The sequence below is a fragment of the Cherax quadricarinatus genome, chromosome 30 (assembly GCF_038502225.1).
Source record: "Cherax quadricarinatus isolate ZL_2023a chromosome 30, ASM3850222v1, whole genome shotgun sequence".
Classification (NCBI taxonomy): Eukaryota; Metazoa; Arthropoda; class Malacostraca; order Decapoda; family Parastacidae; genus Cherax; species Cherax quadricarinatus.
The window spans coordinates 14,084,986-14,098,406 of NC_091321.1; the positions used below are offsets into that span (position 1 = coordinate 14,084,986).

The window sequence follows — 13,421 nt, forward strand, 5'->3', positions numbered from 1 at the left end:
CAGCCCCTGCATCAGTGGTTGACGGTTGATAACCTTCTACACAAGGACGGGGTGGGCTGGGCCCAGTCCTGGACCCTCATCAACAGTAAGGATTCACTAGTTAACGCTGGCGACACTCTTAGGGATGGCGTTTAAGTTTCGTTACCTAAATGATTAACTATGAAATGATACGCAGCATGTCGTAAGCTTGACAAGTTATGTTCGTAGAGGAGACGACCAGTCTCACATGTGCGAATCTAGATATGACTTAGTACAATATACCGTATTTTCCAGCATATAAGACGCATCAGCATATAAGACTTTGTTCCCAAGGAGTTGTAACGTAACGTTAGAAAACATCTGTTAAAGCGTAGCCTAAAACCAACCTTTGACCCTAACCTTGAGCATATAAGGCTCAGGCTGATTTTCCAACACTGGGGAAAAAAGTGCTGTGATGCCTTTAACATGCCCCTGGGAACAACTGCATGCATGCTAGTATCAGATAATTTGTTTCCTGTGATTGTGGTTATTTCCAGTATGTCTTATACGCCTCCATTTAATTTCCAGTATGTCTTATACGCCTCCATTTAATTTCCAGTATGTCTTATACGCCTCCATTTAATTTCCAGTATGTCTTATACGCCTCCATTTAATTTCCAGTATGTCTTATACGCCTCCATTTAATTTCCAGTATGTCTTATACGCCTCCATTTACGCCTCCATTTAGTTTCCAGTAGGTCTTATACGCCTCCATTTAATTTCCAGTATGTCTTATACGCCTCCATTTAATTTCCAGTATGTCTTATACGCCTCCATTTAATTTCCAGTAGGTCTTATACGCCTCCATTTAATTTCCAGTATGTCTTATACGCCTCCATTTAGTTTCCAGTATGTCTTATACGCCTCCATTTAATTTCCAGTATGTCTTATACGCCTCCATTTAATTTCCAGTATGTCTTATACGCCTCCATTTAATTTCCAGTATGTCTTATACGCCTCCATTTAATTTCCAGTATGTCTTATACGCCTCCATTTAATTTCCAGTATGTCTTATACGCCTCCATTTAATTCATGGGTTTTTGTTTGCAAATTGTATGTGTTATATTTTTTGTAATATGTATATATTCATTTATACATTTTTTTCAGATACAGCTAACGTACAGTCTGACCCATCAGTGAAGCATGAGTCAAGTCACGGTTCAGGTCATGGTTCAGGCCAAGCACTTGGCCAGGGGTCCAATGATGGCTCTTATGTTTGTGTTATGGTAGCCTTATGTCTCTCCACTGCTAGATGGTGGTAAGAGTAGTACTGTTGCCAGATGGTGGCAGGAGTGGCAAAAGTGCCGGAGGATGCTTGGGATAACAGTGTCATAGGGTGCTAGGGATGACAGCAGTGCCAGAGGGTGCTAGGGATGACAATGCCAGATGGTGCTAGGGACAACAACAGTCCCAAAGGGTGCTAGGGATGACAGCAGTGCCAAAGAGTGCTAGGGATGACAGTGCCAGAGGGTGCAAGAGATGACAACAGTGCCAGAGGGTGCTAGGGATGACAACAGTGCCAGAGGGTGCTGGGGATGACAGCAATGCCAGAGGGTGCTGGGGACGACAGTGCAAGAGGGTGCTAGGGATTACAACAGTGCCAGAGGGTGTTAGGGATGACAGCAGTGTCAGAGGGTGCTGGGGATGGCAGCAGTGCCAGAGGGTGCTAGGGACGACAGTGCAAGAGGGTGCTAGGGATGACAACAGTGCCAGAGGGTGCTAGGGACGACAGTGCAAGAGGGTGCTAGGGATGACAACAGTGCCAGAGGGTGCTAGGGATGACAACAGTGCCAGAGGATGCTAGGGATGACAACAGTGCCAGAGGGTGCTAGGGATGACAACAGTGCCAGAGGGTGCTAGGGATGACAACAGTGCCAGAGGGTGCTAGGGACGAGAGCCAGAGGGTGCTAGGGATGACAAAAGTGCCAGAGGGTGCTAGGGATGACAAAAGTGCTAGAGGGTGCTACGGATGACAACAGTGCCAGAGGGTGGTAGGGATGACAAAAGTGCCAGAGGGTACTAGGGATGACAAAAGTGCCAGAGGTTGCTAGGGATGACAACAGTGCCAGAGGGTGCTAGGGACGACAGTGCCAGAGGGTGCTACGGATGACAATAGTGCCAGAGGGTGCTAGGGATGACAAAAGTGCCAGAGGGTGCTAGGGATAACAACAGTGCCAGATTTTCTTGTTGGACTATATATATATTCTTTCTATTTTTATGTTTCATATTTCCTTTGACAAACATCACTGGAAGTGTTGATACGAGGACCTGCAGTTTCCCTTCCCCTTCCTTGTTTTTTTTTCAACAAGTCGGCCGTCTCCCACCGAGGCAGGGTGACCCAAAAAAGAAAGAAAATCCCCAAAAAGAAAATACTTTCATCATCATTCAACACTTTCACCACACTCACACATAATCACTGCTTTTGCAGAGGTGCTCAGAACACAACAGTTTAGAAACATATACGTATAAAGATACACAACATATCCCTCCAAACTGCTAATATCCCTTGTATCAAGCCTAATTTACCCCCACCCACTTCCCCAAGTACGGGTTTAGCACTCCCCTTCCCCCAACAATGTCAAGATAATTGTCATTTGGCCCCAACTAGTTCATATCTACTCTGTGTAAATAAATTTCTGAAATGATTGTTGGTTACGCACTTTGTGTAGTACTAAAAAAATAATTGAAGAATTTCTAAACACCTGTCTTTTTTTGAGGAGGGGGGGACTTATCTTGTTTTATTTTGTAGTTGGGAAAATAACACAGAGTGCGAACACCAGGTTATTACAGTGCGAGCATCTCGGTCCTGGACCTCGGGTGCTGTGAGGAAGGATAACACTTGCACAGTTGCATCTCGGTCCTAGACCTCGGGTGCTGCGAGGAAGGATAACACTTGCACAGTTGCATCTCGGTCCTGGACCTCGGATGCTGTGAGGAAGGATATCACTTGCACAGTTGCATCTCGGTCCTGGACCTCGGGTGCTGTGAGGAAGGATAACACTTGCACAGTTGCATCTCGGTCCTGGACCTCGGATGCTGTGAGGAAGGATAACACTTGCACAGTTGCATCTCGGTCCTGGACCTCGGGTGCTGCGAGGAAGGATAACACTTGCACAGTTGCATCTCTGTCCTGGACCTCGGATGCTGTGAGGAAGGATAACACTTGCACAGTTGCATCTCTGTCCTAGACCTCGGGTGCTGTGAGGAAGGATAACACTTGCACAGTTGCATCTCTGTCCTGGACCTCGGATGCTGTGAGGAAGGATAACACTTGCACAGTTGCATCTCTGTCCTAGACCTCGGGTGCTGCGAGGAAGGATAACACTTGCACAGTTGCATCTCGGTCCTGGACCTCGGATGCTGCGAGGAAGGATAACACTTGCACAGTTGCATCTCGGTCCTAGACCTCGGATGCTGCGAGGAAGGATAACACTTGCACAGTTGCATCTCTGTCCTAGACCTCGGATGCTGCGAGGAAGGATAACACTTGCACAGTTGCATCTCGGTCCTGGACCTCGGATGCTGTGAGGAAGGATAACACTTGCACAGTTGCATCTCTGTCCTAGACCTCGGATGCTGCGAGGAAGGATAACACGTGTACAGTTGCATCTCGGTCCTGGACCTCGGGTGCTGTGAGGAAGGATAACACTTGCACAGTTGCATCTCGGTCCTAGACCTCGGGTGCTGTGAGGAAGGATAACACTTGCACAGTTGCATCTCGGTCCTGGACCTCGGGTGCTGTGAGGAAGGATAACACTTGCACAGTTGCATCTCGGTCCTAGACCTCGGGTGCTGTGAGGAAGGATAACACTTGCACAGTTGCATCTCGGTCCTGGACCTCGGGTGCTGTGAGGAAGGATAACACTTGCACAGTTGCATCTCGGTCCTGGACCTCGGGTGCTGTGAGGAAGGATAACACTTGCACAGTTGCATCTTGGTCCTGGACCTCGGATGCTGTGAGGAAGGATAACACTTACACAGTTGCATCTCGGTCCTGGACCTCGGGTGCTGTGAGGAAGGATAACACTTGCACAGTTGCATCTTGGTCCTGAACCTCGGGTGCTGTGAGGAAGGATAACACTTGCACAGTTGCATCTCGGTCCTGGACCTCGGGTGCTGTGAGGAAGGATAACACTTGCACAGTTGCATCTCGGTCCTGAATCTCGGGTGCTGTGAGGAAGGATAACACTTGCACAGTTGCATCTCGGTCCTAGACCTCGGGTGCTGTGAGGAAGGATAACACTTGCACAGTTGCATCTCGGTCCTGGACCTCGGGTGCTGTGAGGAAGGATAACACTTGCACAGTTGCATCTCGGTCCTGGACCTCAGGTGCTGTGAGGAAGGATAACACTTGCACAGTTGCATCTTGGTCCTGGACCTCGGGTGCTGTGAGGAAGGATAACACTTGCACAGTTGCATCTCGGTCCTAGACCTCGGGTGCTGTGAGGAAGGATAACACTTGCACAGTTGCATCTCGGTCCTAGACCTCGGGTGCTGTGAGGAAGGATAACACTTGCACAGTTGCATCTCGGTCCTAGACCTCGGGTGCTGTGAGGAAGGATAACACTTGCACAGTTGCATCTCGCTCCTAGACCTCAGGTGCTGTGAGGAAGGATAACACTTGCACAGTTGCATCTCGGTCCTGGACCTCGGGTGCTGTGAGGAAGGATAACACTTGCACAGTTGCATCTCGGTCCTGGACCTCGGGTGCTGTGAGGAAGGATAACACTTGCACAGTTGCATCTCGGTCCTGGACCTCGGGTGCTGTGAGGAAGGATAACACTTGCACAGTTGCATCTCGGTCCTGAACCTCGGGTGCTGTGAGGAAGGATAACACTTGCACAGTTGCATCTTGGTCCTGGACCTCGGATGCTGTGAGGAAGGATAACACTTGCACAGTTGCAGTGACCGAGGCTTTGCAACTTTTTCAAGAAAGTGTCTCTAAAGTACACTTGGGTAGGATAAGAATGGAGGAACACTGCAGCAGGCCTACTGACCCATACAAGGCAGGTCCTTATCAATACCTCTCAGGTCTCACAACTTTTTCATTACAATATCTCTTGCTGTTTTTATTTTGCATTTTTTTTCAGACTAATCGTGGTTATACTGTCTTTATTACTGTCTTTTATTCTCCTTATTTCTCAGTATTTTTATTTACAATTGTGTTGCCATAAACAGAGATAAAACAGAAATTTGTATCTGTTTATTTGTATATTTGTACTTTACATTGTCCGCTTAATGTAACTATATAATATTTTTAGAACAGTATAATTACTTTTATTATAAGTTACATTATTTAGTGTTTATATGACTAATATAAACTGGTTTATCCTGCGTGTATTTCTTTCCAACCTCATCCACGTTATAATTTATAATTTTCTATGTAAATTATCTCTCAACTTTTTTCCGGTGTTTGTATTTTTAGTACCTGCGTCACTGTTACCACACTTACGTCATTGTTTCCATATCTGCGTCATTGTTACCACAGTTGGGTCATTATTATGGCACCTGAGTTATTTTTACAACTTTCATCATTGTTACAACACCTGGGTGGAATATGGAGAAAGTAAATGTGTTTTGACATTTAGTAGTGAACTTATTAAACATAAATACCAACCACTCCAACACTATATCTCCCCCCTGCTTTTAACATTTCTGTCATGATCCCGTCAGTTGCAGCTGCTTTACCCCCCTTTCATTCTACGTAATTCCTGGGGGGTAAAGCAGCTGGAACTGACGGGCTCATGATAGAAATGTTAAAAGCAGGGGGGTGGGGGATATAGTGTTGGAGTGGTTGGTATTTTTGTTTAATAAATGTATGAAAGAGGGGAAGGTACCTAGGGATTGGCGGAGAGCATGTATAGTCCCTTTATATAAAGGGAAGGGACAAAAGAGATTGTAAAAATTATAGAGGAATAAGTTTACTGTGCGTAGTAGGTTGGTAGACAGCAACCACTCAGGGAGGTACTACCGTCCTGCCAAGTGAGTGTAAAACAAAAGCCTGTAATTGTTTTACATGATGGTAGGATTACTGGTGTCTTTTGTCTGTCTCATAAATATGCAAGATTACAGGCATGTCTTTCTACTTCTACTTACACTTAGGTCACACTACACATACATGTACACGTTTATTTATACACACTCATCTGACTTTTCTTTGATTTTATCTTAATAGTTCTTGGTCTTATTACTTTTCCTCTTATATCCATGGGGAAGTGGAATAAGAATCTTTCCTCCGTAAGCCATGCGTGTTGTAAAAGTCAACTAAAATGCCGGGAACAATGGGCTAGTAACCCCTTTTCCTGTAAAGATTACTAAAAAGAATAATAAGAAGAAAATTGTCAAAGTGGGAAGTCTAAATGTGCGTGGATGTTGTGCAAATGATAAGAAAGAGATGATTGTGGATGTTATGAATGAAAAGAAGCTGGATGTCCTGGCTTTAAGTGAAACAAAGCTGAAGGGGGTGGGAGAGTTTCAATGGAGAGGAATAAATGGGATTAGGTCAGGGGTTTCAAATAGAGTTAGAGCTGAAGAAGGAGTAGCAATAATGTTGAAGGATAAGCTATGGCAGGAAAAGAGGGACTACAAATGTATTAATTCAAGGATTATGTGGAGTAAAATAAAGATTGGATGTGAAAAGTGGGTTATAGTAAGCGCGTATGCACCTGGAGAAGAGAGAAGTGTAGAGGAGAGAGAGATTTTGGGAAATGTTGAGTGAATGCGTGGGGAGTTTTGAATCAAGTGTGAGAGTAATGGTGGTTGGGGATTTCAATGCTAAAGTGGGTAAAAATGTTATGGAGGGAGTAGTAGGTAAATCTGGGGTGCCAGGGGTAAATGTAAATGGGGAGCCTTTAATTGAGCTATATGTAGAAAGAATTTTGGTAATAAGTAATACATATTTTATGAAAAAGAGGATAAATAAATATACAAGGTATGATGTAGCACGTAATGAAAGTAGTTTGTTAGATTATGTATTGGTGGATAAAAGGTTGATGGGTAGGCTCCAGGATGTACATGTTTATAGAGGGGCAACTGATATATCGGATCATTATTTAGTTGTAGCTACAGTTAGAGTAAGAGGTAGATGGGAAAAGAGGAAGGTGGCAACAACAAGTAAGAGGGAGGTGAAAGTGTATAAACTAAGGGAGAAGGAAGTTCGGGTGAGATATAAGCGACTATTGGCAGAAAGGTGGGCTAGTGCAAAGATGAGTAGTGGGGGGGTTGAAGAGGGTTGGAATAGTTTTAAAAATGCAGTATTAGAATGTGGGGCAGAAGCTTGTGGTTATAGGAGGGTGGGGGCAGGAGGAAAGAGGAGTGATTGGTGGAATGATGAAGTAAAGGGTGTGATAAAAGAGAAAAAGGTAGCTTATGAGAGGTTTTTACAAAGCAGAAGTGTCATAAGAAGAGCAGAGTATATGGAGAGTAAAAGAAAGGTGAAGAGAGTGGTGAGAGAGTGCAAAAGGAGAGCAGATGATAGAGTGGGAGAGGCACTGTCAAGAAATTTTAATGAAAATAAGAAAAAAATTTGGAGTGAGTTAAACAAGTTAAGAAAGCCAAGGGAAAGTATGGATTTGTCAGTTAAAAACAGAGTAGGGGGTTAGTAGATGGGGAGAGGGAGGTATTAGGTAGATGGCAAGAATATTTTGAGGAACTTTTAAATGTTGAGGAAGAAAGGGAAGCGGTAATTTCATGCACTGGCCAGGGAGGCATACCATCTTTTAGGAGTGAAGAAGAGCAGAATGTAAGTGTGGTGGAGGTACGTGAGGCATTATGTAGAATGAAACGGGGTAAAGCAGCTGGAACTGATGGGATCATGACAGAAATGTTAAAAGCAGGGGGGGATATAGTGTTGGAGTGGTTGGTACTTTTGTTTAATAAATGTATGAAAGAGGGGAAGGTACCTAGGGATTGGTGGAGAGCATGTATAATCCCTTTATATAAAGGGAAGGGACAAAAGAGATTGTAAAAATTATAGAGGAATAAGTTTACTGAGTATACCAGGAAAAGTATACGGTAGGGTTATAATTGAAAGACTTAGAGGTAAGACAGAATGTAGGATTGCAGATGAGCAGGGAGGCTTCAGAGTGGGTAGGGGATGTGTAGATCAAGTGTTTACATTGAAGCATATATGTGAACAGTATTTAGATAAAGGTAGGGAAGTTTTTATTGCATTTATGGATTTAGAAAAGGCATATGATAGAGTGGATAGAGGAGCAATGTGGGAGATGTTACAAATATATGGAATAAGTTACTAAATGCTGTAAAGCTTGGGTGGTAAATGCAGCAGCGAGGAGACGGTTGGAGGCAGTGGAGATGTCCTGTCTAAGGGCAATGTGTGGTGTAAATATTATGCAGAAAATTCGGAGTGTGGAAATTAGGAAAAGGTGTGGAGTTAATAAAAGCATTAGTCAGAGGGCAGAAGAGGGGTTGTTGAGGTGGTTTGGTCATATAGAGAGAATGGATCAAAGTAGAATAACATAGAAAGCATATAAATCTATAGGGGAAGGAAGGCGGGGTAGGGGTCGTCCTCGAAAGGGTTGGAGAGAGGGGGTAAAGGAGGTTTTGTGGGCAAGGGGCTTGGACTTCCAGCAAGCGTGCGTGAGCGTGTTAGGAGTGAATGGAGACGAATGATACTTGGGACCTGACGATCTGTTGGAGTGTGAGCAGGGTAATATTTAGTGAAGGGATTCAGGGAAACCGGTTATTTTCATATAGTCGGACTTGAGTCCTGGAAATGGGAAGTACAATGCCTGCACTTTAAAGGAGGGGTTTGGGATATTGGCAGTTTGGAGGGATATGTTGTGTATCTTTATACGTATATGCTTCTAAACTTGTATTCTGAGCACCTCTGCAAAAACAGTGATAATGTGTGAGTGTGGTGAAAGTGTTGAATGATGATGAAAGTATATTCTTTTTGGGGATTTTCTTTCTTTTTTGGGTCACCCTGCCTCGGTGGGAGACGGCCGACTTGTTCAAAAAAAAAAGTTTACTGAGTATACCAGGAAAAAGTGTACAGTAGGGTTATTATTGAAAGAATTAGAGGCAAGACAGAATGTAGGATTTGGATGAGCAAGGAGGCTTCAGAGTGGGTAGGGGATGTGTAGATCAAGTGTTTACATTGAAGCATATATGTGAATAGTATTTAGATAAAGGTAGGGAAGTTTTCATTGTATTTATGGATTTAGAAAAGGCATATGATAGAGTGCATAGGGGAGCAATGTGGCAGATGTTGCAAGTATATGGAATAGGTGGTAAGTTACTAAATGCTGTAAAGAGTTTTTATGAGGATAGTGAGAGTCAGGTTAGGGTGTGTACAAGAGAGGGGGACTACTTCCCGTTAAAAGTAGGTATTAGACAGGGATGTGTAATGTCACCATGGTTGTTTAATATATTTATTGATGTGGATTGTAAAAGAAGTAAATGCTAGGGTGTTGGGGAGAGGGATGGGATTAAATTATGGGGAATCAAATACAAAATGGGAATTAACACAGTTACTTTTTGCTGATAATACTGTGCTTATGGGAGATTCTAAAGAAAAATTGCAAAGGTTAGTGGACGAGTTTGGGAGTGTGTGTAAAGGTAGAAAGTTGAAAGTGAACATAGAAAATAGTAAGGTGATGAGGGTATCAAATGATTTATATAAAGAAAAATTGGATATCAAATTGGGGAGGAAGAATATGGAAGAAGTGAATGTTTTCAGATATTTGGGAGTTGATGTGTCAGCGGATGGATTTATAAAGGATGAGGTTAAGCACAGAAGTGATGAAGGAAAAAAGGCGAGTGGTGCGTTGAGGTATATGTGGAGACAAAAAACGTTATCTATGAAGGCAAAGAAGGGAATGTATAAAAGTATAGTAGTACCAACACTCTTATATGGGTGTGAAGTTTGAGTTGTAAATGCTGCAGCGAGGAGGCGGTGGATATGTCCTAAGGGCAATGTGTGGTGTAAATATTATGCAGAGAATTCAGAGTATGGAAATTAGGAGAAGGTGTGGAGTTAATAAAAGTATTAGTCAGAGGGCTCAAGAAGGGTTGTTGAGGTGGTTTGGTTATTTAGAGAGAATGGATCAAAGTAGAATGACATGGAGAGCGTATAAATCGGTAGGGGAAGAAAGGCGGGGTAGGGGTCATCCTCGAAAAGGTTGGGGGGAGAGGGTAAAGGAGGTTTTGTGGGCGAGGGTCTTCGACTTATAGCAAGCGTGCGTGAGCGTGTTAGAAGAGAATGGAGACGAATAGTATTTGGGACCTGACGATCTGTTGGAGTGTGAGCAGGGTAATATTTAGTGAAGGGATTCAGGGAAACTGGCTATTTTTATATACCCGGACTTGAGTCCTGGAAATGGGACGTACAATGCCTGCACTCTGAAGGAGGGGTTTCGGGATATTAACAGTTTGGAGAGATATCTTATATATCTGTATACGTATATGCTTCTAAACTGTTGTGTTCTGAGCACCTCTGCAAAAGCAGTAATTATGTATGAGTGAGGTGAAAGTGTTGAATGATGATGAAAGTATTTTCTTTTTGGGGATTTTTTTTTGGGGGGTCACTCTGCCTCGGTTGAAATATATATATATATATATATATATATATATATATATATATATATATATATATATATATATATATATATATATATATATATATATATATATATATATATATATATATTCAAAAAGTCGGCCGTCTCCCACCGAGGGAGGGTGACCCAAAAAGAAAGAAAATCCCAAAAAAGAAAATACTTTCATCGTCATTCAACACTTTCACCTCACTCACACATAATCAGTTTTTGCAGAGGTGCTCAGAACTTTCTACATAATATTTACACCACACATTGCCCTTAGACAGGACATCTCCACTGCCTCCAACCGTCTCCTCGCTGCTGCATTCACAACTCAAGCTTCACACCCATATAAGAGTGTTGGTACTACTATACTTTCATATATTCCCTTCTTTGCCTCCATATATAACGTTTTTTGTCTCCACATATACCTCAACGCACCGCTCACCTTTTTTCCCTCATCAATTCTATGATTAACCTCATCCTTCATAAATCCATCCGCTGACACGTCAACTTCCAAGTATCTGAAAACATTCACTTCCATACTCCTCCAAAATTTGATATCCATTTTTTCTTTATCTAAATCATTTGATACCCTCATCACCTTACTCTTTTCTATGTTCACTTTCAACTTTCTACCTTTACACACATTCCCAAACTCATCCACTAACCTTTGCAATTTTTCTTTAGAATCTCCCATAAGCACAGTATCATCAGCAAAAAGTAACTGTGTCAATTCCCATTTTGAATTTGATTCCCCACAATTTAATCCCACCCCTCTCCCGAACACCTAGCATTTACTTCTTTTACAACCCCATCTATAAATATATTAAACAACCATGGTGACATTACACATCCCTGTCTAAGACCTACTTTTACCGGGAAGTAGTCTCCCTCTCTTCTACACACCCTAACCTGAGCCTCACTATCCTCATAAAAACTCTTTACAGCATTTAGTAACTTACCACCTATTCCATATATTTGTAACATCTGCCACATTGCACCCCTATCCACTCTATCATATGCCTTTTCTAAATCCATAAATACAATGAAAACTTCCCTACCTTTATCTAAATACTGTTCACATATATGCTTCAATGTAAACACTTGATGTACACATCCCCTACCCACTCTGAAACCTCTTTGCTCATCCGCAATCCTACATTCTGTCTTACCTCTAATTCTTTCAATTATAACCCTACCGTACACTTTTCCTGGTATACTCAGTAAACTTATTCCTCTATAATTTTTCCAGTCTTTTTTGTCCCCCTTCACTTTATATAAAGGGACTGTGCGTGTGTGTATATATATATATATATATATATATATATATATATATATATATATATATATATATATATATATATATATATATATATATATATATATATATATATATGCAATAAGATCACAGTAAACAGGTGATTTGAGAATATGCAAAACAACCACCGTGAAAGAATAGAGAAGTTCTAAGCGCATTCGTGACTACTCACATTATCAAGGAACAATGAAAATAAAGCATCAAAGGAAGGTATATAAAGGGGTAGCCCACACCTCACTATCAGATCCCACAACAACGAAACACCTGACGCGAGACAGCAGGCCCGCCAGCCGAACTAGACAGGTCCTTCATACAACCCACCAACAAACTATTCTATCCAAGAAATAAGAAATTTAAAAAATTATTATTTGTCCAATGTATTATTAAATTCTTCCCAAATTCTATTAATTATAAATGGATCTAATTTATATAAACCAAAGGAAATATTCATATTATTGTCAAAACTGTTTTTTATGAAACAAGATTCAATTATATTCCTATCGACCATGGACTTGCTTGATACTACTTTCTCAACTTTTTGAAAATCAATTGGATGGTTAAAATCTCTTACATGAATAAATAGAGCATTGGAATCTTGTCCAGTTCTAATGCTATAATTATGTTGTTTTAATCTTAGTTCGAGATTTTTACCAGTTTGACCGTAATAAACTTCATCGCGAATTTTAGAAGGAATCTTATAGACACATCCATCAGCATTTTGGGTGGGGTTTCTTTATCAAAAGTTTTTTTACTGTATCAAGATTTTTTAATACAACTTTAATATTAAAAGTCTTAAGAAGAGAACCCCTCAGGGAAGGTTCCTTGATGTTGGTGAGGGGCTCTTGATTTAGGGAATTGGATCTGTGCTCCAGTTCCCCGAATTAAGCCTGAATGCCTTCCACATCCTCCCCCCCAGGCGCTGTATAATCCTCTTGTTTAGCGCTTCCCCCTTGATTATAATAATATAATAATTAAGAAGAGAAGGCATATCAACCAAGTTTTCATGGTAAGGGAGAACCAACATATTTTTAGTTGAATAAGGCTGGTTGTCCCTTTTTGGATTGTAAAAAGTATTTCTAGCAACTTTAAAAGATTTATCAATTACAGTATCATCTAAGAGATTACCAAGAAAAAATGAATGATACTAAAACCTATTCTAAACTTAGAAAAAATCCCCTAGAAACCGTTAACAGCAATTTCAATAAAACAATAAGACTTCTACTGAAAGGCAAAGATGAATTAGTCAAACAATTTACTTCCACTAATCCATCTTTACCTTACATGTATGGACTAATTAGAACACACAAACCAGGGAATCCAGTCAGACCAATTATTAGCTCCATAGGGTCAGTTTCATATAAATTATCCAAATGGCTTGTTGATATTTTGAGCATTATTGTTTGCAAAATTTCTAACTTTAATGTTAAAAACAACATAGCTTTAGTTGATAAAGTGACCTCCTTGACTGACTTAAATAATTTTAACATGGTTAGTTTTTATGTTGCTTCCTTGTTTACGAAAGT

At 41.4% G+C, this 13,421-nt stretch overlaps 1 protein-coding gene across 2 annotated transcripts in view; it reads left to right on the forward strand.

Annotated features, from left to right (window-relative positions):
• Positions 1–2,642, forward strand: part of LOC128692655 (angiotensin-converting enzyme 2) — a 25,900-nt gene extending 23,258 nt beyond the window's left edge. For both annotated transcript variants that reach the window (XM_053781911.2, XM_053781912.2), the window contains 2 exons: positions 1–85; positions 1,126–2,642. The exon at positions 1–85 is cut by the window's left edge and continues 100 nt beyond it. In XM_053781911.2, the coding sequence (XP_053637886.2) occupies positions 1–85; positions 1,126–1,280 (240 nt within the window). In that variant the 3' untranslated portion in view covers positions 1,281–2,642. The remainder of the gene's footprint in view (positions 86–1,125) is intronic.
• Positions 2,643–13,421: the final 10,779 nt, after the last annotated feature.